The sequence below is a fragment of the Python bivittatus genome, unplaced genomic scaffold (assembly GCF_059951505.1).
Source record: "Python bivittatus isolate LINGU-HERP-01145 unplaced genomic scaffold, Pbiv_v1 ctg000200_np1212, whole genome shotgun sequence".
In the NCBI taxonomy this organism is placed as follows: Eukaryota; Metazoa; Chordata; class Lepidosauria; order Squamata; family Pythonidae; genus Python; species Python bivittatus.
Genome location: NW_028277040.1, coordinates 6,997,549 through 7,023,528, shown reverse-complemented (window position 1 = coordinate 7,023,528; position 25,980 = coordinate 6,997,549). Strand labels below are relative to the sequence as shown.

The following is a 25,980-nucleotide window of genomic DNA, read 5'->3' as shown; positions in this document are numbered from 1 at the left end:
TTGGTGATCAATTTTAAAGCTCAAAAGGCGTTAGGTATACAGTATTTCAGAAACTACCTCTCCCTGCTGTCGGATAGAGAAGTCCTTCTCTATGTCCCAGCTGTGGAAGAGGCATTTTTGGATGGAATGACAGAAAGGTCCTCAGTGACCACATCTAAACTCTGGAACTTTCTACCGGGGGGACAAACAGAAAGAGCCCCTTTTCTACCTTTTTTTTTCCAGCCAACAAGACTTATTTTTAAGGAAGTAACTTTCTTCACAGGAAACCTACATACCAGCAGAAGCTGCTGCCTGCTTTGTAATTTTTTTCTGAGATTTTTGAGTTTTGTTTTTACAGATGTTTCTTAATCTTTTTTATCTTTTAAACATTTAAAATGTTGCACTGATTTTTAAGGTTATCAGCTACCCTAAGTGAAATGAGTGCCTTAGAATGGTAGGATAGAAATCTTAAAAAAAAATGAACAAAAGTTCTATCATGTTTTCTTCTGAGTGGGCATTTTTTGAGTGGGTGGGGAAGACTTCATAATCAGTGATTTTCCTTAATTCTGTTTCCTGCCCTTTTTCTACAATTCTCAGAACAGTTCTGAACAGGTCTATTTAAAAGATATTTTTTACAACAGGCTTCTAGAATGTGGAAAATACTGAAACACACAGATTAACTCTACATCTTGTCTTGGTGCCTTGTACACTTGTACACTTAGAGTAGAAGGAATATTTTCCAACATGTATATACAGATTTGGGTGTTCTATTTGCAATGTATTATTTATCCTAAGAATTTCCTCTGTAGCCAAATGTGATGCTGAAGAGAGGAAAGAGATGGGTAAAACAATAAACAGCTTTCTAGAAAGTAACATTGGAGTCACTGTACTGTAGGAAAAACTCTACACATTAATCTGCTTTAGCTGACCTTGTGGACCTCCAGCCGGATGTTTTGCTTCCTTGTCTCCAAGGATGAAATACTTATTATAGAGGACAGAGGGTTAGCAAGCCGAAGACACTCTGTTGTGGGATTTATGGGGATCAAGATGACATATGTTTAATATGTGGCCAAATTATTGCCTGTTCCCCCCACCCCAAGAATTTTCACAGGCTCATTGTGGACATTATCCTGATGATTAAGGTATGCCGACGTTTCCGTGCTGGACTGAAAGGATTGTCAGGTTTTCACCTGATAGAGAAAGATTGTCGTGGAAAGATTGAAGATGTAAGGAGTTCCTAAAAATTAACCGAAGATTTTCTATTTATTGCTGATATTTATTATTACTTTTTAACATTGACTTCCACTGGTATTCTACAACTTAAAAACCATTGAAGTCCATAAATATAAAATAGAATTATGTGTTAAAAATTACCATGGAAGTGTAGCTGTAGAATACTTTTAAGCTTTTTTTTTTTTTTACAGAATTCTATATAAAATTAACTGCCACTCAATCCCTACTTTTTAGGATATCAAGAGCTCCAATATTGTGTTTGATCGACATGAATTCAGCGTTTCAAAGGTTTGGACAAGTCCTACATTATTTTTTGGGTGGTTTTTTTGCACCTGCAGTGAGAGACGTCCAGGGGACATGGGTAGGAATATAGCAGTGGGGAAACTGAACACATGCCTCTTTGGAAGACAAAACAAGAACAACTCAGAATGTTTCAACCCAACATTTTAGTTGAGTTGTTTGGTTTTGAGCTTAAGACGAAATACATTTTTGGTTTCATGCATGCACTGTTACTCAGTCCTGCCTGACAGAATCACAGTAGCAAAAACTGATGTGTATCTGCCACAGGGGGTTGACAGTTTGAGCTTGACTGGATGTGAGCGCAAGATGCTTGAAGGAGGAAAGGTATGTGAAAGGGGAGTGGAATATATAGAAGCAGATGCACTTCAGTATGACCGAGCATGGGGATTAAAAGTTGTCTTCCCAATCCTTGGGTTGATTGGTATTACCACTGCTATCACCCCTTAGCCACCAGGTTCATGTGGGCTGGGGAATGGTGGAATTATAGTCCACTATCTGCATAGCAAAATGTCAGGAGGGAGGGTTCGCATAATAGGTGAATTGAAATATAATTCCCACTCATCTGCGTTATTCCTGAATACTATTTTAAAAATTAAGCAGTATAGCTGAAACCTGGGAGTATTCAAGGGGATCTTATTGCCAGGAGCATCTGCAGATGGGGGGAGGGTGTCAAAATGGCATCTGTGACCACATGATCAAGGCCCCGCTCCTTTTTAAGTTCTAAGGCAGACCCAAGTTCACTTTAATGCCCTGCTGATGCTCTGCTTATTACTTCCACAGTGGGCTTCCTTCTCAGTTGCAATAATGCCTCAACATTACACAAGCTTTTCCCTGAAAGCAGTAAATTACTTTCATGAATTCTAATGAGTTAGATTTATTTATTTATTTATTTATTAATCAAATTTGAATAGCCGCCCATCTCACAAAAAAGCAACTCTGAGTTACTCCTGAATAATTTACATTATGCAGGCATCTTAGTGACTGTGGGAGGAGAGGTTTGCAATGGGAAGGGCTTGTGGTGCCTGGGAAAGCTGTAAAAATGCTGTGGCCAAAGTTCTCACAGCATCCATCACTGCAATGGAACTTTGTTATTTTTTTGTCGAGGTGGAAATCACATCTTTCTCTGTGGAACTGAGAAATAATGACATGGAGATATGATACAATATTGAGCAGATTAGTACTGCGAACAATAAAAGACATTTGAATTTGCAGCTTTTAAAGGGAGGCAGAAGAGAGAGAAAGAACTAATAATCCCTAGGGTCTTGGGAGAATGGCATTGCCATCTTTTACTGCTGTCCATGTGAATATTTCTTTTAAAATGTGTTTGATATTGCCTTCAGGATCATTTTCCTTTTAGAGCAATCCAAATAACTAAGAAGCCGCCAACATGGAGGACTGAATCAGAAATAAAACACCTGCGAAATTGCTTGCAGCTTTTAGAAAGCTTCCGACAATATAGTCCAACGCTACAGTATCTGTTGGCCAAAGTGATTCGCTTTGAACGGTAATTGGAAAGGGGAAGTGGGCCGGGGAAGAGAATAATGGCTTTGGAGCAAGCCAAGCTGGATCTGTAGCTTTAAAGGTCTCCAAGCATCCCAGTTAAAGGCAACCTCCCATCAAGGTCACCCAAGACGTGTTATTGCCAGAGCTGGAGTGACCTGTGGCATCTCACTGCTTTGCCTTCTCATGCTGAGGATGTCACCCAAGACCTTTATACAAATCCTAGGCAGGTTCTAGGGAAAAACTCTGCAAGGTCTCCCTGCTCTCTGTAATTGTGGTCCTGTATTCTGCTGACTCTAATTCAGTCTGGAAAGCTGCTCATCCTATTAACATTTCCCGCGGTGCTCCAGACTGCCCAACTCAGTACCCTTGTTGGTACTGGAGAGGATTCCCCCCAGCTGCTGCCATTAGAAAAGCCTGTCACTGGGAGGGGAGGAAGTAATGGGGGTAGATCACCTTCTCAGATCTGCTAGATGTATTGAGTCATATTGTGAGTGTTCACTACATATCAGCGTGCTTCCCAAACATTTGCTAAGTAGACATAGTTGGATAGGCCCTTGTTTTTTTCCTATATTCTATATTCTTTTCTATGTTCCCCTACAGTGCAGATCTACTGGAACCGAAATAGGGGTGAGAGTGGGCTTTCTCAACAATGCCAAGGCATCCTTATTGCGTGATTCTTTCTGGAGGAAAGACTCTAGATGAAATGTTTCTGTCTTAATTTTCAATAGCTTGCCTAAATGATAGTAACACTTCTCATGCTGTCATCATTCAATATTTTATAAGACCTTAATTGGAGAACCTCTTTCATAGCCAAAGACAATTAAAGCTCTCCCACAGACTTCCCGATCCTGTTTCCAACTTCCTTTGTGGTAGTGTGATGAATTTTGGATTAGTTGGAATGATTTCCCCAAAGATCAATTTTTCCCTGTAAGAACTGAACACTTCCATGAGTGTGGGTACCCTAAGACAATTCCTATTTACACCGACAGCAGGACAGTTCCTAGGAATGACTGTGGTTCAGTGGCTGCAGGAAGAGATGGAGGATTTGGCTAGGGTTTGCTCAGGCATTCATAAATGTAATCAGAATGGACAAGTGCTAAGAACTACTCAACTACAGAATAGATTGTCTCAAAAGGAGGTAGACTCCCCTTCTCCAGAGGTGCTTAAACAGAAACTGTAGGGGGTGCTGTAGTAGTGGATTCCTGCACTGAGCAGGGATCCTATAAATGTTGGAGAAAGCTGACTTGGTCTTCTAGAACATGACAGGGACAGAACAATGCATCCCTTATTTTATGTTCCATCTATAAATATGTAGACCTTTTCTAACTACCCCAAAAGCCATCTATCTGAAACTATACTGGCATAAAATGTACTACCCTCGTTGCCTATCTCTACCTTGCCTCCTTCCAAGTTACTACCCTATGGTAGCATTGTGATTTTGCGTGTATCACTCAAGTGAAGCAAAGTTATTTGTTACCAGGGTTTCCTATGGATTCCTAGGATTTGATAGAAAACTCGGGGCAAAACACCATGTCAGACTTGTTTTTCTTCTCGATCAAAAAGAATGTGCCTCTGATACTACTCAGAGTATCAGAAGAACTGTATTAGACCAGACCAATCTAGTACAGAATTCTGGTCCCGGAGTGGCCAACAGATAATCATGCAGCACTCTTCTGTTTTTGCTTCCCAGCAACTGGTAACTAGTGGTAGGAAGAAAAAGCTAAACCGTCTTCTCTGTGTAGACCAGGTCCAGTTTGAATACCTCATGGCTGCTTTTGTAGACAAAAGAGGGAAGGAGATATTGGAAGGCAATACATTGAAGAATATCATTATTATAACATCTAGATTGTCTCCTTTTTTCCACTCTTTTAAGATATTCAGTGATTGTGTTTTCAGTCAAATGGTCATAAGATCTTATTCTTTTGGCTTCAGTTTGATATTAATAAAGAAGAAAGGAACAGATAATGATCTGGATTGTTCCGTGGGGATGATGCTTATTCAGACACAAAAAAGAGATGTTGTAGAAGATGCCTGTTAAAGGAATGACAGCTCTCATGTTTGAAAAATGTACCAGTGGCATACTACATAAGAAATATCAAACAAAAGAAGTGTATGGAGTATACAATGGCACAAGTGTATGAACTATGCATTATTTCAGTGTCCAGCTGAAAATCAAATGAGTTGGATGTGTCCTGCATTCAGTCTACGAAAAATCAGATGTCTGGTAGCATCTTTTCAGGTTAACACATTTTATCACAAGGCATAAGCTTTTGTGAATTACAGCTCACTTCACTGCAGGCATGGAGTGGCTAAACTGAAGTAGGATTTAATTTGGAATGAGGTGAGGAGGAAAAGAGCAGAGGACAGAAGACAGTGGTTATGCAGTGGTTATTACAAATACCTTATAAATTAAAATTTGGAATATGTTAGAAACCCATTGTGTTTGTTGAGACCTTTTGAGATTAATATATGTGATTTCAGCAATCTCTTGCTCAATTGTGCTGATGAAGTTTCTTTGTTCCAGCATAGCTACTTCAAGGTCTGTTATAGAGTATCCTGGCAGGTTAAAATGATCTATTATTACTTTGCCTTGTTTTGAGTCCTGATGTCAAACTTGTGTCCATTCATTCTTCTGAACAAAGTTTGCTCCATTTGTCCTACTTAGACTCCAGAGGATATTAGCCTTGTGAGATCATTCAGAGAAGAAGCACAGCCAGGAGTACTACCTCTGTCTTTGTTGTAAGGTTACATTAACAGAATCTTGCAAGTCTAAAATTGCCCCTCACTTTTACTCACCCAAAAACTAGAGAGGGTCCTTTCTGAGCCACTTTTGCCACCCCTCCTCCTTCAGACTCAAATTTCATTTATCAGACTGCTGTCTAGGCTGTGGCTCTTCCTCCTGTCTCTCAAGATCATTCTCACATACCATTACAGAGGGGCATTGCTGGCAGATGATGGCATATCTCACATCAGAGGAAGAGCATGTGAAGGTGCCCTTAATCTGTGTGTGAAGCTGTTGGGGCCTGTGACTGCACAGCTGGTGCAATGCAGGGGCAAAGTAGATATCCTCCTGTAATGTCTACAATGGAATTGAATCTGTGAAGAAACCTTGAGGCAGTGAAAAACAGCCTTTAGCTTTGTCGGCTAGGAATTCTTGAAACTGTACTCTTATCACACCAGGTTGGGGAAGGCTAGCAAACTGTGCTAGTGATTTAAGTCTTCTTGTCCAGGTTCATTTCTGCTAGCTTGCGATGTCACCTGATGATCTGTTTTCCAGATTTGGCCGCAGAAGAGTGATCATAAAAAAAGGGCATCAAGCAACTGCCTTTTACTTCATTTATTTTGGTACAGTTGCTATCACGGATGATGAGGATGGTAGCAGTGCCTTTGTGGAAGCAGCTCCAACGACGCTTCATAAGGGCGCTTCTTTTGGTGTGAGTGTAACCTGCAACAGCGGTTCTCAATGTTTCACCTCCAACAAAGACCATGGTTTTGTCCACAGCAGAAACACATCTTTTTTCACAAAGGAAATAGCTATATATGTTTACAGGCATTGATAAATATTATGCCTGTAAGCACTATCGATACATAAGAGTTATAGTATTGCCTTTCCAATCCAAGATGCTACCCTTCCCAAGCACTGGGAAGTTTCAGCTGCAGAACTCCAACAGGTGGCATCGCCAAGTCAGGTCACTTCAGAAAATCTTGTAGAGTGAGCTACAAAGATCGGACAATGTCACAGCTGCGTATTCCAAGGGGCCCATAAAATCCTCACCACATATATGAATTTTAAATACATTTTGAAAACAAGGTGGCATCCTGAATCATCTGTATTTCCTAAAGTGCTGTAGGATTCCACCTAGACCCAGGAGGTATTACAGAGTAAAAATGATGGTGGCTGCAGGAAGGCTTCTGTTGATAAATGTGTTCTGCTACCCAGGAAAAAGGAAAAGAAAAGCTGAGAAGAGTCTGAGTTTAGGAAATAAGAGGTGGGAGGTGGAGCAGTGAGGAGGATGAGAAGAGAGAGATGAGGAAAAGGAACAGGCACGGGTACAGGTACAGGTACATTAGGAAGAGAGGAGGAATCAACCACAATGGCATTCTCTCTCATTTATCTCTTGCTTATTAACAGGAAATTGCCCTTTTGCAAAAAACAAAAAGAATTGCCACTGTTGTCTGTATGGAGGAAACGGAACTGCTGGTGGTGGATAAAAAGAATTTTTTTGCTTTTAAACTAGATAAGGAACTTCAACATGAATTCAAAACCCGCTATGATTTTTTGAGGTAAACCTTTCTATCACTCTTCTCCATTGTTTTTTCCTTGGGTTTGGCTTTGGTTCAACTAATCAGCCTTTATGGAAAGAACTCCATATATGAAAGGTGTTTCTTTTTCAATAAGAGACCAGGACATTTGAACTGCCTGTCTGTCTGTCTGTCTGTCTGTCTGTCTGTCTGTCTGTCTGAGAGCTATTGTGGTGTGAACTATGAGTGGAGGGACCCTGGTTCCAGTTCTTCCTTAGGCATAGAAGCCAGCTGGGTGATTTGGGGTCAATTACTTTCTCTCAGACTAGGAATTCAGAAAACATCTATATACCAACCCACGCTGGACCAGTGTGGTAAATTGTGGCCAATAACTTTCAGTGAAGAGGCCTTCATCCAGCAGTGGATTGATTTGGGATGATTTGGGCTCATACTTGTGAAAATAAAAGTTAGCTGCTATTACACTGCTGCAGAAATTACAGTTAGGAGTTTTAATCCTTATTTTCCCCATTTACATTTAGAGAGAGTTAAACATGCATTTCTTTCTGACCCAGCCTTTTATAATCTTTTCCATTAACCATTTATTTATTATTAAATATTAATATTATTATTTATTATTACAACCTTTATTTTATTTTATTATTTTATGTTATTTTATTGGTGGGTGGGAAAAGAATCAGGCTGTTTTGCATCCACTGTTTTTTTTTTTAATTAATGAAGTAGCACTATAGAGATTGTCCATATTTCTGATCTCTGTTTTTTGCTCAGAATTCTCATATAAGAGCAGGCTTGAGAGAAAAATTCCAATTTTGCTGCTTGGGAGAAAATCCAGAGGGTGCCATTCCCCCATCTAGAACCAATGTATAATAGTTTTGCAGCAGCAGAAATCAGTTTATGCCTTCATGATATCTTCCTTATAATGCTGCCTGAAACAAGTTGCTTTGGGGCTCATCCACTCAGTTACGCCGTTGCCTGTCCCCAGAACATCCCGGCAGGAACAGATGACATCACCCTCTCTGAATCCCCCACTCACCTTCACAGGGCACACAGCTCTGCTCTGCTCTACTCGTGAAATACTGTACACTTCCCCCTGTTAGGTTGCCTCAAGCATTCCTGTCCATTTGCATTAGAGCATTTCAGTTTATTGCAGGCTGCCCTTCACCGTTCATTGGCTTCTTTGCAGAGGTAAGAATATCCCTGCAAATGAGCTCTAGTGCCTTTTAAACCTCCCCATTACCCTACCTGTAACTTTTGCTTCACAAATCAAATGTTGCTGGTTGGAAACTGTAGGGAATCACAGAGATAACCTCGGAGAAAGATTGATGTCAGCCCTATAAGGTAGACCACATCAGGAAACTGACTCTGCAAGCAGGCCAAACTCTACTTTATTGAGATAGACTCTAGTAGCAAAATCTTGCAAGTCCACCTGTGTTTTCCCTTCCATCTCTCTTATACCCCAGGTTGTCCATGGGGATCTGGCCTGAGTCTCTTTCTAATATTTTTCTGCCTCCTGGCTTAACACATGCTTCTTCTGCACCTGTTGTTTTCTTAACAGCATCTGGATGGTTTCTCCAAGGTTCATCTCCAAGGCTCCCTACTGAAACCCAGCAGGAACTATTTCAATTATTCTTCTTCCTGAGCTTCCTCTATCATCATCATCATCATCATCATCATCTTCTTCTTCTTCTTCTTCTTCTTCTTCTTCTTCTTCTTCTTCTTCTTCTTCTTCTTCTTCTTCTTCTTCATCATCATCATCATCATCATCATCATCAGTTTTATTTGTCACCTACTGTTGCTGTTGGTGGCAGCTTGGGAGCAAGAGGGAACAGCAGCAGCAATGACATCTATTATTTAGAACTTAGGCATCTGCTCCAGGCTTTGTCATCATTTTCATTTTTCAGAATGCAGCACAGTATGCCCATAGATCTATAGGACATTGTATTTCAGAGGAATTAAATGGTGGGTTGTCCGCTGAGTTGCATCAGCTCAGGAGTCTTTCCTACACCAGGCCGACAAAATAAGAGGAATGGTGTCGGGCGCTAGCCTTGGAAAAAATTAACCACGGGGTTTCCTTTGCCTGTGATCCCTTATATCTTCAGATGGAATTGCTGACATAGTGGAGTAGACCTGAGTTTAGAAACAGAATATGCCAGAGCCATCACTGAGCACTTTGCTTTGAAGTTAACTGAAAGCTTTCAGTTTGTAGTTAAATAAACAGTTGATAAGAATAGACATATTCTTTCTGTTTTTAGGAATCTAGATCTTTTTCAAACACTGCCTGATTCTTCAATAGATAAAATAGCTAATTTCTGCAAAATTGAGAAATACCATTTTGGACAGGTGATTACCACTGACCTTGCAGAAACATACAGTATGATATTTATTACCAAGGTGAGATTTACTTTGGATTCATGTTTTATAATATAGTTTGCACCCTTTTCTTTCTAACAGTTATAATGTTTTTATCTACAAATTCACAAGTGGGTAGATTATTACAGAAATGTAATTTGAGAAAGTGTCTGAGCCTCAACCCTCCCTAACTGTCTTTAGGATAAAGGCAGGGAGCAGGGAGGCACTTTCAGACTTGCAAGATTCTGTTACTGTAACCCTATAAAGTAGTATTAGCATTCACGACTTTGGTTTCCTTGTCTAGTCTACCTTGAAGGGCTGACAATGAACCCCTGAACAGAGTCTTGGATCACATATGGCTCTGGGTCATTTTGCCAATTCCTAATTTAGGTATTGATTTTGAAAACTTATACGTAATGCAATACTGACTGATCAGATTGGTGAACAGATTTCTTTTCTTGATATTATAAGCTGCCTACATTTAGAATGTCATTGTTCTCCATTCATTACCTTTACCTCACAGATCTCCATTCAACAAGATTTCCAGCTTTGGGTCCATGTTATCTGTTCAACTGCCTTTTGTTTTGGTTTTGTTTCAACAGGGCATTTGTGAAGTATTGCGACTAGTTAACCTCAGCACTTGTCCGTCTTATAAAAAATGGATCACTAAACAGCTGCGTTTTCCCAAACGCAGAGTACCCGTAAAAGAAAGGAAGCGAAGGGATGCTGGTATGTTGCATGTTCTGCAAAGGTGTAATTCTTGCAAACATAGTATATGGTAATGGTATTATTCTTACAGCCCAAAGAAAGTAGTTCTTTGTGGGCAAAAAATGTAAGGCAAAAATACTTTTTGATTGGAAGGCAGAACAGAAAATATCAACTATAAGTAGTCCTTGGGTTATGACCATTCATTCAGTGACTGTTCAAAATTATAACAGCACTGAACAAGAGGGACTTCCGTTGGGTCCTCAGAATTCCGGCTGTTACAGTATCCCCGTGGTCATGTGATCATGATCTGGTGCTTAGTGCCCGGCTTGCAATTGCAATGTTGCAGCGAGCTGCAGTTTCCTGCTGGCTTCTCACAAGCAAAGTCAATGGGGAAGCCGGAGGAAGTCAGAAGTCGCAATCACATGAGGTCCTCGCTTAATGACCCACGCAGTCCCTGTTTAACAATGGCAAGCAGGGCTGCTGGAATTGCCGTTGCTAAGCAACATGGTCATGACATCGCACTTTATAACCACATTGCCTAGCGACAGAATTCCCAGTCCCCAGTTGCCGTCGTAACCCAAGGACTACCTGAGATCTCTTGCTCATTTCTTACTGATGATGGGTTGTGTATATACTGTACATGTATACACAGCAACACAAATCACTTTTCTTTTATTATGCAACTGTATACTTACTACAGTGCTAATTATTTTTTCCCAATTTAACTGGCAGGTGGGAATCTAAAAATTCTCATACTAGGTACTAAAAATTTAATGACAAAAAGCACATACTATGTCATACTACATTACCAAGTTCTATGTCTCCTTTCTTAATATTTGCATGAAATGCTTTTCAGGAAAGCATGTAATCAAGCAATTTAGTTTATGTTTCTTTGGAAAATTCTTGTGCAATTCTAGACAAACATGTTTCTATAGAATAGCTGTCCGTAGAGAGAAAACGACCTGTTTATTTTAAAAAAAAGTACAACAAAAATACTTGAACTGGAAGCCCATCTAAACTAAGTGGGAAAGGAATAAGCAAAGTGGAGCCAGGGTAGGAGAAATGAGTCTGCACCTGCTCTAATTTTGGTCTTTATTAAGTTCTGGTCTTGATTTATTTTGCTAGAGCTTCCCCAGTGTGACTCAGGGCAGCAAGGTGACAGCCATATTCTCTCTCAAAAAAGGGGTGCCTTTTATCCTTTAGGTAAAATATCATAATAGGAATTGGACCTATCAGGGACTAACAGTCTTCAAACCAAAGAAATTATTGCAATTTGGCTATTATTGGTCACTTCAGTCAGAACTTATTTGATATTCACTCTCATAAGAAGAACATGTTCACATTCATCATTTTATACCTTAGCAACCACTTTTTTGGATCATTCTTCACCAAATGCGTGTTGGGGCATACTTGAAAAGCAAATAGCTCATAAAATGATATATGATTTTCAGATGATGAAACAAAGCATTCACTTTCTTTGCTCTTTTTTAGTGGGGGGCGAAAAACTGAAAACATTTTTTGTTTGTTTGCTTATCATTTTCAAAGTTTACTGAAGAATAGAGAGACAAAAATAGGAAAAAACATTCATCCTTCAGCAACTGAAAACTGTTCCTTGTTTTTTTCCATGTTTCAGAATAAGGATATGGCTTTAATAACTTTTTAACCCAGATGTTTGCTTCAATTGCTTGGCAGCACTATTAAATATTCATTCTTACCGTATTTATTTGCCTTTTCTGTGTTCTGCCTGAAACTTAATACAATACTGCATGGATGAAAACACTGTATGAACAAACAAGTAAGAAAGGTGAAAACTTTCTAATTTAACGTCTGACTTTAACAAGCATGCCTAGGTATGGAAACAAAGGACAGGCTTGGGTTGAGTAACTTCAGCAATGTCTTTTTTTTCTTTACAGAGATTGCCTCTGTTGACAGATTCAAGAGCACTCTGTGGTCCTCTTACTCGGGACACAAATTGAGGGACCTGAAAACCCACTACTTGCAGCAGAAGAATTCATCCTGTGAAAGCTATGAAAAGCAGATCTGTCTCTCCGCTAAGAATTGTAAAAGTGTAGTGATAAATGTGCAGAAGCATGATAAAAGGTGAGAAGAATTTTGCTTAGATCTCTGAGACATGGCATATTTGTTGACACTTTGTCGCAATTTTCATTCATGGGCAGTCTGGGGCCTTGCTCATGGCAAGCTGCCATGGAGTCCAAGCACGGTACAGGAAAATGGAAGGTGAGGTAGAAGATAGATCAGGAAAAAGCTGGAGATCAAGAACGGGGGGCAACAGGCCTCTGATATTGTTGTGCAGAAGATAAATGAATATTAGAAATTATGTTCGAGTGGCCAGTTTTTCAATTTGCCAACACCTAATAAAAGACTAAGATCATGGCATCTGGACCCATCAATTCCTGGCAAATAGAAGGGGTAGAAATGAAAGCAGTAACAGACTTAATTTATTTGGGCTCCAAGATCACCGCAGACGAGACTGCAGCCATGAAATTAAAAGACGCTTGCTCCTTGGGAGGAAAGCTATGGCAAACCTAGATAGCATATTAAAAAGCAGAGACATCACCTTGCCGACAAAGATCCGCATAGTCAAAGCTATGGTTTTCCCAGTAGTAATGTATGGCTGTGAGAGCTGGACCATAAAGAAGGCTGAGCGCCGAAGAATTGATGGCTTTGAACTGTGGTGCTGGAGAAGACTCTTAAGAGTCCCCTGGACTGCTAGGAAGTCAAACCAGTCAATCTTAAAGGAAATCAACCCTGATTGCTCATTGGAAGGATTGATACTGAAGCTAAGCCTCAGATACTTTGGTCACCTAATGCGAAGAGAGGACTCTTTGGAAAAGACCCTGATGCTGGGAAAGATTGAAGGCAAAAGGAGAAGAGGATGGCAGAGGATGAGATGGTTAGATAGCATCACTGAAGCAATGAGCATGAAACTGAGCCAACTCAGGGAGGCAGTGAAGGACAGGAAGGCCTGGCGCGATATGGTTCATGGGGTCACGAAGAGTTGGACACGACTTAATGACTGAACAACAACAGAATAAAAGACTGGATGAATCTTCATCAAAACAGGTGCTTGCATATCAAAGGCCACTGGGTTAATTTGCTGGGTAACTGGGAAGGGACTAATAAACCCTGAGTCCAGCTTCTTAGACAGGGGAGCAGAAGGTGAAAACCTACTGGATTTCCCACCACAATCTTGACATCCTCTTGCCTGGGTGCATCTGTGGTGCACTTGGCCTTTGTCAAATGTAGCTGTTCCTTTAAGAGGAGCTGAGTAGCTTGCCTCTCCTACAGGAAGTCTATGGCACAAGGAACAGCAGATGCTGAAGCCTGGGAGGGCAACCTGCAGGGATAGTAGCCATGGACTGTCCGAAAGGGAGACGTATCTATGGAGGAATGTATTGAGTTGTTATATGCAACTCTGCAAGAAGGAAGAGTTCATCCAATTGTCCTGCTGAGAAGAAACAAAGCACCTCCACTATTGTTCTAATAATTATTTCATCATCTCTATTCATCCATTGTAGACTGCATGATTTGAGGCTGACAAATGAAACTGAATGACTAATAGCTGGAAAAGGGCCTTCCAAAACTTGGTTGAAAACTGAGAATTGCAATCTAAGATCACATGATTGAAGAAGCCCTTGTAGCTAAAAATGTGGTCTAGAAAACATTTTGCTGTTCTCTGAACTGATAGAAGACCCTTGCAAGAAATAAAAAGAGACATTTAAACCATAGGAAATTATTGTGTATTCAATTGCCATGCATGATATCAAAGGCAGTTCAATGTTCAGGTCCCTCTTTCAGTCTGATGAATTACGTGAAAATGCATGTCTTCTGAAGGTGGCCCAACAGATCTGAAGTAAGAGGCAGTGAGTAGTGATCTGTAACAGTCATGGAGTTAAGAAGTCTCCAACCATGAAAAGGTCTCAAAGAAGAATTATCTTTCTTTTTTATAAAAAATAAATACAGGTAGTCCTCGTTTAATGACCACTCGTTCAACCATTTGAAGTTATGACGGTGCTGATTGAGTGGTACTTATGACCAATCCTCGAAGTTCTGGCTGTCCCAGCACCCGTGCAGTTATGTGATCATGAACTGGGTACTTGGCAACCAGCTTGCACTTACAACAGTTGCAGTGTCCCATGGTCACATGATCGCCATTTGCGACCTTTCCTGCCAGTGCCCACAAGCAAAGTCAATGGGGAAGCTGGCAAGGAAGGTTGCAAGTCACTCCAGTAAGTCACTCGTACCCTTCCCTGCCCGGCAGCAGCCATCCCCAGCCTGGCTCATCCACGCTTGCACGGCGCCTCATAGGCCACCTGCATTCCCTCCCTGCACATCCCCCCCTGCCCAGCAGCAGCCACCCCTGGCCCTGCTGCACTGGGCCTCGCAGGCCATTCGTGTGCCCTCCCCTGCCTAGCAGTAGACATTTACCTGCCTGCCGGCCTGCTTGCAAGCTGCCTGGGACTCGCTTAATAACAGCAATGGGGAGTGCTGGGATTGCTGTTGCTAAATGATGCAGTCACGTGACGTTGCACTTTACGACTGCATTGCTTAGCGATGGAAATTCCAGTCCCAATGACCGTCGTTAAGCAAGGTCTACTTGTATGCAGATGCAGGTGAGGATAAAGGGTGAATGAATCTTTTCTTCAGACTGTTAGCCATAAAATAGTTTAAGGTGGCAAACTCTTGAGTAGATGTGGAATATTGTCTTTTAGCTGGAATTGTGGCTCCCAGGTTCAAATTTTTAATACAGTTACACACTGGAGGAGGAGGCAATGTATTTCTTTCATCCTCTCCAACAACATCAGCCTAAGCATATTTTTCTGGCACGGAAGGGGATTCAGAGCACTGTGCTGGAGAGGGAGACGGATAAGAACAGGAGGTTTGCCAACTGTGCTATTGACGCTTTTGTGATGGAAAAGAATTTATCCCTTGCTCCCAGTGGGCATCTGGATCATAAGTTTGCAGCCATCAATATCCAACACAAGGGGGACATATAAGAAAGCTGTGACATTAAGTGGCAATATGATGATATTGATCATCTATATTTGCCTATTGTCGGTTGCCTGAGCTCTTCTTAATCCTTTGAGAGTACCCCTGTCAAGCTCTTGTCTGCCAGGCTTCCCGGAGACAAGGCTTTGGAGCTATGTGGGCACTTGCTTGCCACAGGGCATGCAGTTCCACAGGTGTGGCACTTACAGTAGCAACTGACTCAGAGGTCTGTACTTCAGCACTGCAAACTTTGGCTAGATATCCTGAGATTCTCAGTTTACGGTTGCTCTCCTAGCCATATCATCAAATGCAGCTCTAAGTCTTTGTAGGAAATTCTGGTAATTATCCAACAAAAGAGCATTGCCCTCAATGAGGAGCACAGCCCATTTGACTGCTCCTTCTTTCAGCCAACTCAGACTCCCAAAAGTCACTCTGGAGCAATCTACAGGAAATTCTGTTAGTTGACCCACCACAAACAATTCACACTGAGTTGTAAAAGTGAGAAATTGATCCTGGGCTCTTCCAAATATCCCTGAAAAACTCCCATGAAAGTGATGGGGCTGCAGGCTGCTAAGCTGCTTCTGGCTGGGGCAAGCCTAGTCCCAAATGCTGTGTTAGGTAGACCATGGTATGGTGCAAGTGTGTTATTTGTATATCCACTTGCTATTAATGTTGCAATAACGTTTTAGCAAGTTGATCTGTGAGCAGCGCCCCCCCACTCCCAAGGATCTGATGCCCATTTCCACAATCAAAGGCATGACTAGATGCCTCTCTGAATAGAGAGTAGTGAAGCGTACAAGATCGATGTCAACCCTTTGAAGTAGGCCAAATCTGGAAATAGACACCGCAAGGACTACTGGAACTTTATAGCTGTAAAATATCTTGAAAGCTCAACATATTTTCCCCCAGCCTCCTCTTACACTGAAGAGAATCAAGGCAGGATTATCTTATTTTGGACCTGGGGGTCAGTTTCCAAGGACACATGGTTGCATAGCCAAGCCCCCCCCCACCATCACTGCCCAGAAAGAAACAGGAGATGGGAGCAGCGGCAGCAAAGAGACTTGATGGAAATATCAAGGTTGATTGGGACCCCTGGTACAACATTAGGCTTTGCAGATGCCCATTTTAGTTGCTTATATTTGAAAATATATTATTCCTTTCCACAAAATTGTGCTTATTTCGATGAGAAACAAGGCGTTATCTAAGGACTCCCCCTGCAAGGCCATAACAACTAATTAGCTAGCTGCACTACTGCCCGAAGGGGCCTTTAAAGCAGCGCCTTCTCCTCCTCTGGATTAGCTCTGGATTAGAGGAGGCTCACATGGCCAGGAAGATGAAGTGAGGGAAGGAGACTGAGAAGCCAACCTCAAGAAACAATTAACAATCCAACAAGGTCACATTGCTGCTTTGGTCTCCTGGATCAGCTGTTTTAAATAGCAGCCCTACAGCCCTCATTGTAGTGTACGGGAATACAGCAATATGCTGATGATGCCCAGCTGTATATCTCAACGCCAGGCTGTGCAGGTGAAGCTGTTGATGTGCCAACCCAGTCTGGAGTCTCTTTGGGTCTGGATGGGGCGGAACAGGCTTTGGCTCAGTCCTGACAAGACTAGCTGTGGCTCTTTGGCCCCCCGGGGTTGGGGACGTTTTCATCATTGGTGTTGGATGGAGTAGCACTTCCCCATTCTAGACTGGTGCACAACTTGGGGGTCCTTCTGGACTTGCAGCTACTGCTCAAAGAGCAGGTGGCAGCTGTGGCCAGGAGGGCCTTTGCACAGGTTCATCTTGTGTGCCAGTTGCACCCCTTTCTTGACTGGGAGGCCCTTTAGACAGTTACTCATGCTCTGGTCGCCCCACAATTGGATTATTGCAACGTACTGTACAGGGGGCTGCCCTTGAAGACCACCCGGAAGGTACAGTTGGTACAAAATGCAATGGTGTGAACAGTAATGGGCACATTCCTGTATGCCCATATGTTCCTACTGCAACGTGAGCTGTATTGTTTTCAGGTCCGGGTGCAATTCAGGGGGCTGGTCATGACATATAAAGCCCTTTATGGCATAGGGCCTAGATGCCTGAGGAACCACCTACCTCTGTTTGTGCCTGCCTGGTACATTCTGGCAAAGTGGGTGCACTCCAGGTCTCTTCTATTAAATGCTGTCATTTTATGGCACTGAGGAAGCATGCCTTCTCAGTCATGGACCCCGTCCTCTGGAGCAGCATCCCTCCAGAGATACGCACAGCACCTTCTCTCCTGGGGTTCCGAAAAGTGCTTAAGACCTGGTTTTGTTCCCAGGCCTGAGGTTGATGTGGTTGTGGGGCCCCTGGTTTGAGTTGTTACTGTTGTGCTGTTTTAGTGCAGGCTGCCTGTGGGGTTGTGTGTTTTTACCTGCTTTTGTATTGGTATTTGTAAGCCACCAAGAATCTATGGGAGTGGACAGCTGTAATAAAAATAAATAAATAAATAAATAAATAATAAAGCTGTTTTGCTTAACTTGACTCCCTGCAGATTATTTGACTACAACTCCTGCCATTCTGAGGCAGCCCCACATGACATGTGCTGGTTGAGGATGTAGGATCTGTAGTTCAGACCCATCTGAATGTTAGGGTGTAGAGAGGCAGGGAAATGGCCTTGAAGCAAAACTTCAGAAACTGTTACATAAACAAAGAGGACAGAAGCATTCCTTAAGTTTTGGGAAGGGAGATTGTATTAAGAATAGATTCAGGTTGGCTCCTCCCTGACTCCTGGGGTATAAAAGGGAGGGGAGGAGAAGCAGAAGCAGACTTGCAAGATTCTGTTATTAGAACCCCCCTGAATAAAGTAGAATTCTGGTCCTCCTGTGGATTCTGCTTCCTGATCCGGTCTTCCTCCAAGGGCTGACATAGGGAAGGAAAATAACAGCAGATGCCTCTTCGTTTTGAAGGTGTTTGTTGTTTTAAAAAAGGTTGATTCCTATTCTGAATTTCTTCTTAGAGGGGAAAGCATTGGTCTTTGAGAGCAAAATCTTAAATTGATCAAGCAAGGGTTAATATACGTTTATTTGCTTACTTTCAAGTCTCCTTCCTGAACCACTGCAACCTGATGAACAAGAGAGGGTGCAGAACATTATATCAGGGGTCTTCAGACAGAAATCTGCCTACTCTACAGCCTATGGAGACATGCCAGATTCTGTTGCTGCGGCTGTATATATCCGACTAGATCAACTAAATAAAGGAGACTACATAGTAAGTAAATCTGTCAACTGACACTGGGTGATAGTGATAAATGAAGATATGATGGGTACATCAACAAAGAGAATCACAAGTAAGTGTGGTTTAATATATTTCCTTTACTTCATTTATGATATAATTTGATAACTGTATGTGGGGGGTGTGTGTGTGCATGTATAGAGTACTTTATTAGGATCAATGACTAGAATTCCATTTTTAAAAGGTAAAAATTAAAACATACAAAATAAAAGAAGATAAAAATAAACAATAACTAAATAATCAATAAGATTATTTGTTTGTTTTACAAACAAAAGTTGGTCACATTCAAAGAAACTGAATCATATTGTTTGGTTAACAGCAACTATATAAAATAAATGCAAATGGTCCAGAAATTTAATCGTTGGGGAGATATAAAATATAGCTGTGCATCATACAATGGGCAGTGTGATGATACATTGTATTTTCAACTGTCTTTTTGCCACAAGGATACACTCTTAAAGAATAAGGGATGTTCCTAAATTTTCCTTCAAGGAGAGCTGTTGGAAGCATGTGAAAACATGCTAGAGTTGGTGCCCTCCTAAATTTAGGGATGGGTATTTGGTTTAAATATCTTGCTGGTCTGAAAAAGGGAGACCGGCTACTCAAAACAACATCTCTAGGTAGAGCTGATAAATCTAATTGCCTTTCTGCGTCTATAACATGTTGTTTAAGGCTTGATGCCACCTGCTTGTAGCTGATCATCAATAATACGTCCCATGAAAAGAAAGTCGATTCGAAGTTATCAGCTAGGATCAAGGGACCTAGCCGCGCTGGAAAAAACTGTAGCTTCAACCAGAATGAAAATATGTATAGCCACATGCTGGTCTCTACTCTAATGACACCACCTTCATGACAAAGGACCACATTAGGCACACTTTGCTTATCTTGGAAAATAATTCTTAAATTTAGATGGTAGAGATTTTGCTCTTAGGGAGCAAAAGCTATATGGGTCTAAAATGGGCAACAAATAAGAGTTTGAGGCAAACTTTTGCTGAAAATGCTTTGCGAGCAACTGACAGACTTAATTCTCCTCTAAAGTCATAAAAAGATTGCCAGGCTATTGCTGATTTGGGGGCATTTTGAACAATATAATCCTGATGGTTCCTACACATACTTAGCAGTGAATCACTGCTCCCCAATATTTAAAGATTTAACTTGTTCAGTTGGGAGTTCATTCTACAGCATTTGGCAAATACCAAAATCCTAGTTTTAGAATCATTTATCTTCAGTTCTTCCTCCTTACAATACGTGGCCAGAGCATCCAAAGTTCACTTTATACCAGTTGGTGCGGGTGTTAACAGTACTGCATCAACTGCATACACAACTATTGCAATGTGTTTATCAGCCAGCTTTGGAGCATGGGATGCAATGTTATTTAGCCTGGTCACAGCAGAATATAGGTTTCAGAGCCAAGGTGATAGGATGCAGCCCTGCCCAACTCCTCTATGGTTAAGAATTTCTCTGCTGTAATGTCCCTGCATACTGTATCAAACGTTTAATCTAGAATGTTCATAAAGTTTGCATATTAACAGAAGCAAGCATTTATCAGCGGTGGAATTTTTAAGTTAGTACCACTTCCTACATCTAAGATGAATGCAAATCTAGAATTGATGAAGGCAGCATAGTCTGCAGACCCAGCTTTCCCAGGATACTTTCCCACTGGATGTTGTAAGATTAGAGAGTGATCTATAATCAAACATCTAGCTCTAAAACCTGCTTGCTCATCAGGCAATATATGTTCTGAATTGACCCAAATTATACATTTTTTATAGGGATGTTTAGCATAAAGTTTACCAGTTGTATTTAAAAGACTGATGGGTTTATAATTAGCAGGCAAACCTTGACTGCTTTTTTATAAAAGGACACTATAATGGCTAAGACCCACTCCCTTGGAATAGGGGTAAACATAGGTACTAACAGTGGTGTCTACCATTCCAGATTTTACGAATAACTTCAGTGGTGATAAAATCATTGCCTTGATTTTTAAGTTATTTCTCCAGCCCTACTATTCTGAAGAATATATGTTTGTGTGTGTGTATATATGTGTGTGTGTGTTAACAGATAGACAGGTAAATGATATCCCAGTATAATTAAGGCCCTTCTACTAATAGGAATAGTGGAATAGGAAGCTGCTGGGTTTACTCAGCAATTACAATGGCAGTTGTTGAACATCTTTCCTTGATATATCACATATAGCACATCTTTCCTTGATACATTCCTACATACAAGGAAAGATGTAAGTTTAAAGGCTAGAAAAGTTACCTTTTGTGAAAAACCTGAACACATATGGAAGTGACTCTTTGCCCTGGTACATATCTCAGTAGTGGTCTATATACAGCACTGAAATTCCCTATGGCTATTCCATTTGATTATTGGAAATATGGCACATTCAAAAGTTGCTCCATGATCATGGTGACCATATTGTCTTGGAAAAATGAAGGACAAACCTGAAAAAGGGGCAAATCTGAAAGACTTTCATAAGGATAAAATTTTTTGTTTATGTTATAACTTTGCTTTACAAAGGAAAATTCAAGAGCAAAACCAAGAAAAGCTTTACAAAAACACATATTCTAATAAAAATATCTAAAAAGCATAAAAAGTTATGAAGCTATCAGAAGGAAGAATTAAAAAGGATTTCTGCAATCAGACTGTGCATTAAGTGATACCATTTGTACAGTAAAAGTTAAATTACCAAAATAAAGGACAAAAGTGAGTTTTTGAAAAATAAATCTAAAGGAGAGCTTTCTGAAATAACGGACTGTCCTTTATAATGAAGGACATATAGTCACTATATCCATGATATAAGGTGACATTTGCACTGTTTGCATTTCTTAGATAAATCTGGAAGACAATCGCGTCATCGTTTTGGTCAGCCAAGGAGCTGAGATCATCCAACTGAAAAAAGAAAAGATTGAGTTGTGGGCTGATGACGTTACTACCGTGAAATTGAGCAAACTGAAGGTTAAATATCCCAGGTGGGTGTAGCTGAGGCAGGCATCTTACTGAATTTGGGAATGCAGTGTGGAAATGCTGATGATCAACAATGGATCAATGCTCAAAGAGGCTTATGCAACATTCTCTGTATCTAGTGAAGGTCTTGTAGAACTTCCTTAGTACAAATAGAATTCAAATTTAAAAGCTGTGTGTAGAAGCTGCTGGCTTACTCTTTCCTTTGGGATGAAAAAGAAGCAAGAGTCCTTATCCAGAATTATCACCAGGGTGATGCTGTGGATAAGTGCAGGACTAGGATTGGAAAGACCCTGGTTCAAGTCCACGCTCTGCCATGGAAACTCACTGAATGGCTTTGGGCTAGTCACATGCTCACAGCCCCCTTTACCTCACAGGATCGTTGTTGTGGTGATAAAATGAAGGGGCAACCCTATGGCAACTGTCTTGGAAAAAGGCAATTTATCTATTGAACAAATAAACAATACTGTCACTGCTATTAATATACACTTTTTTGTCATTCTGGAATTGGAAAGCCTTTGGTCTATGTGGAGAATTGGAACCACTAGGGTGTCTCCTTATACTCCTCATCAGGGGTTTTAACTCTTAGAAGATTCCTGAAAAGATGAAGGCTTGTTAGTGGCTCATGTTTGTCCTTTCCAAGAAAAACAAGTGAGTCACATTTGAAAATAGACAAAGTGCCCAGGCTTTTATCTTTTTCTTTCAACAAAAATGTTCCATATACTCACAGCTGCACATAGGTTTCCGCAAAAGCTGCTTCTCTTCTCAAGTGCTTCCTGATATAACCAGGTGATCCAAGGATAACTGGGCAAATTCCCCATTCACCTCCAGTATCTAAGTCTCCATTACAAATGTACATTGTCCCCCCATCCATAATTCTGGATCTGAATAAGCATTTACTAGCAGCACTGTAAGATGTAAGGGCAGGTTGGTAAGGAAGCCAGAGAACTGGTTGGATGGGTGGGAAAATCAAAAGATAGAACAGGTGGTGTTATGTTACCAGTGTCATTGTCCTCCAAATACCATACTACTCCTTGACCTCTTTTTTTACCTTTCCCAAATTATTCAGAATATTTCCCGAAACAATTTTAAAGCATTAAAACTTTAAGCAGCAGCTCTAGCCAGGAAATATCTTCTCTTCAAAGCACTGAGCAATCATTACTCAGTAATTATGAGTACCTCTGAATGTTCAAGAGGATCTGGGTATTGGCGAGAGCAATTTTAGTATGGTGGGGGCAAGGAGCAAGGGGCAGATGGTGTCATTTGAGCCCTCCCCTGTTTCAGTATTTGAAGGCCAAAGTCCAAATGTGCCCCTACCCAGAAGAGGATGGTGTTTTGAGAGCTGATTGACAGAGGGAGAGCTCTCATCCTTGCAACAGAGACTTGTATGTCCAGCATGGTGAGTCTCTATAGACATGCAGAAGGTGGGAAAAAATGAACTATCAGACTGGAATCCGGCTGACTCCACTTCAGCACTTTTTGTAGACCAAACCCCAGTCAGCACTCACAACAACTTTCCCTTTCCTCCCCACTGTGCAATCATACTTGACTAACTGACAAGAAAAACAGGATACAGATAAAGTCTAGATACAAAGAACAGTGTCTAAAGAGCTCTCCCTTTGGGCACAATGAATATACTGTATACATACATGCCATATCTCAAGCTATGAATACAAGTCAAGCATCAAGACAGATAAGAAGCTTCAACCAAAAGGGACAAAAGGAAGCAAAAGGAGAGTCATCGTGACTTACCAAACACACAGGGAAGTGGGAATGATGCTGGCGGGATGGTGACATCCCTGTCTGATGAGTTCATTCAGATGTAAAGAATCTGTACTTAGACACTTAGAAATAGATAGACTGAAAATATTCCAGTGATCTGCTGCTTAAAAAGAGGAATCCAGTTCTTAATGTTGCTTTCACTTTTCAGTGATGATGAGCTGTGTCAGGTCTTCCTTCGACAGAATGCCTGGGAAATGTTTAAGAAGGATCTATTGAAACTTGTGATGCAGCCCAAACTCATGAAGATGGTACATCCTCCACATCCATGCCCTACAGCTGAAGTCTATGATTCTTGGTGTTTGAATCAACAAGGAATCTTGGATCTTTCTTCCTTATGTTGCAGAATGCCATGTCTACCAGATAAACACAAACATGTTCCTGCTCAATTAAGCCGTACAAAAGAAAGTCTACCCGTTATTCAACCAAAGTTGGTTCATGGCATCTCAGTAGTACGTCCCAATTTGGATGGAGCATTTTAGTAGCATCAGGGTTTTGGATATATAAATTAGCGACATAGGCACAGTTCTGAAAGACTGAAGGATGATACTGCTAATGTGCTTATGGCTACCTGTACCTACATAAATATGCATTTAATTGTCACAGGCTACATTCTTTCCTTTTTATAATTGACTGATACTGTGAATTGTGAATCTGGTCCATTTCATTTTTTTCTGATATTGCAGGGAGACAAATTTCTTTTATAAGGTCGGTTTTCCACATCAGTAAATTCATGTTTCATGTTTAGTGCTGAGATGCTTCTATATTATGTTTAATGTACACCAAAAAGCCACAGGATATCTAGCTCTCCCTCTGCAGGCTGATCTCCAAAATCTCACCACTCTTGAAATATCCTGCAAATTCTGTATTAGCATAACATAAGCAGCTGAATAAGCATGACCTACGGCTTCAAATGATACTAAAAGGGAAACATATACTCCAACATTTTAAGACTGCATGCTTTATGATCAAATTGCAATATAAACTGCACTGGTCATAATGTAATATGGTTCAGAGTCTTTGAAAAGCTGATAGACCAGGAATGGAGATAAGAGAATGTGTGGCCTCCTGATCTCCTTGGGCTTCCATTTTTGCAGAGCTACACGTGGTGGAGGCTACAGTGTGGAATAAGAGTATTATGATTTTAATTTTCTTGGGAGTTGTTAGCCAGCAGATGCCTGTTAGACAGCTACTTCTAATTAGTCTGATTTACATTATATATACCAACTGTACTCCTTTCTGAGGTGCTTACAAACACTTTAAATATACTAGTTGCTGTGTGTACTTGGCTCCCTCCCTGTGATTAAAAGAACTTGCTTGCCATCTGAAGTGACTTGACTGGGGACCTCAGACCTAAAGTAGAGCCTTGGGATGGTGCCAAGCTAACGAATGCTACCGGGTGTCAGAAGAGAGTGTACTCTAAATGGCCTCACTTCCAATCTCCAATGTCCTGTCCTGAGCAGGAAACTCTGCAGGGAATTGGTGAAAGTGGCTTCATCGTTTCAATTCAGTCTGGTTGCTAGCGGGTCCAGGCAGAAAGAAAACCAACTTCAGGGCATTGTTTTTGCATTTTGCTGGTGAAGAGGCAGGGGAGAGTTACAACATGTTCCTGTTTACACAGAAGGCAGATAATTCCTGCATATCTTGACCCTAGGAGGATATTATTTTTGAAAGTCTTTTTTAAATATATTATCAGGATTCAAGGAGTAGAGGAGATTGTATTGACTTGTATGCCAAAAAGACTGTCTCAAACATGTGAATTTGGAGAACTGCCTGTATTGCTTATAAAGGACAGGATTGTGAGCAGTGTATATTCAGCCACCCAGAAAGAGAGAATGTTCAGACAGCATGACTTGATCCTGGATAAAGCAGTAGATGTAGTTAGAATAGAAGAATCCTTGAAATCTCAAATCCAAATTTTGGAAGCCTCTGGGAGAGATATATACGTTATGTAAGTTAGCTCACCTTTGGAACTGGCATCTTACAGGCAGCCTTCTAGGCTGCAGAAACCCACAAATGTTCTGGCTAAGGTCAACAATAATGTCAAAAATAGGTCAACAGTAGTGAGGACTATTCTAGGCATCTGTCGGATAAAGTTGCTTGTCTTCTTTGGGAGTTGGACTCTGGCTGGGCAGATCCAGTAGAAGTAGCTGAGGCATGTCCTAGCTTGCTTATCTGGGAGGAGTTCGAGCCGGTCAATCCTGAGGAAGTGGATAGAGTCCTTACTGCTGTGAGCTCTGCCACCTGTAGTCGGGACCCATGCCCCTCCCGGCTGGTTAAGGCCTCCCAGGAGATGGCATGTGTTGGGTCGAAGCGGTGGTAAATGTCTCCTTGCAGGAGGGGGTGGTTCCACCAGCTTTGAAAGAGGTGGTGGTTCACTCCCTCCTCAAGAGGCCATCCTTGGACCGTTTTGGATAACTTTCATCCAGTCTCCAACCTTCTGTTTTTAGGGGAGGTTGCTGAGAGGGTGGTGGGCTCTCAGCTACAGGCGGCCTTGAATGAAGTGGATTATCTGGACCCTTTTCAGTCAAGATTCAGGCCAAGCTATAGTACCAAGACAGCATTAGTCGCACTTGTGGATGACCTTTGGAGGGATCGGAATGGGGGTGGTGTGTCCATCCTGGTGGTTCTGGATCTCTCAGA

At 41.2% G+C, this 25,980-nt stretch overlaps 1 protein-coding gene across 1 annotated transcript; it reads left to right on the top strand.

Moving 5' to 3' along the window:
• Positions 1–639: 639 nt before the first annotated feature.
• On the top strand, positions 640–24,017 carry CNBD2 (cyclic nucleotide binding domain containing 2). Its single transcript, XM_088135824.1, has 11 exons — positions 640–1,205; positions 1,447–1,500; positions 2,853–3,016; positions 6,293–6,449; positions 7,148–7,299; positions 9,528–9,666; positions 10,227–10,353; positions 12,246–12,432; positions 18,399–18,567; positions 21,427–21,566; positions 23,489–24,017. The coding sequence occupies exons 1-11, from the start codon at positions 1,113–1,115 to the stop codon at positions 23,817–23,819; spliced, it is 1,713 nt and encodes a 570-aa protein (XP_087991950.1). The 5' UTR covers positions 640–1,112; the 3' UTR covers positions 23,820–24,017.
• The last annotated feature ends 1,963 nt before the right edge of the window (positions 24,018–25,980 follow it).

What these genes read in the sequence shown, in the direction of transcription:
- CNBD2 (XM_088135824.1), top strand. Translation starts at nt 1,113, where the DNA reads ATGATTAAGGTATGCCGACGTTTCCGTGCTGGACTGAAAGGATTGTCA. An exon ending in ATGAATTCAGCGTTTCAAAG is followed by an intron (nt 1,501 to 2,852) that starts GTTTGGACAAGT and finishes TATTGCCTTCAG; the next exon opens with GATCATTTTCCTTTTAGAGC. An exon ending in GTATGATATTTATTACCAAG is followed by an intron (nt 9,667 to 10,226) that starts GTGAGATTTACT and finishes TTGTTTCAACAG; the next exon opens with GGCATTTGTGAAGTATTGCG.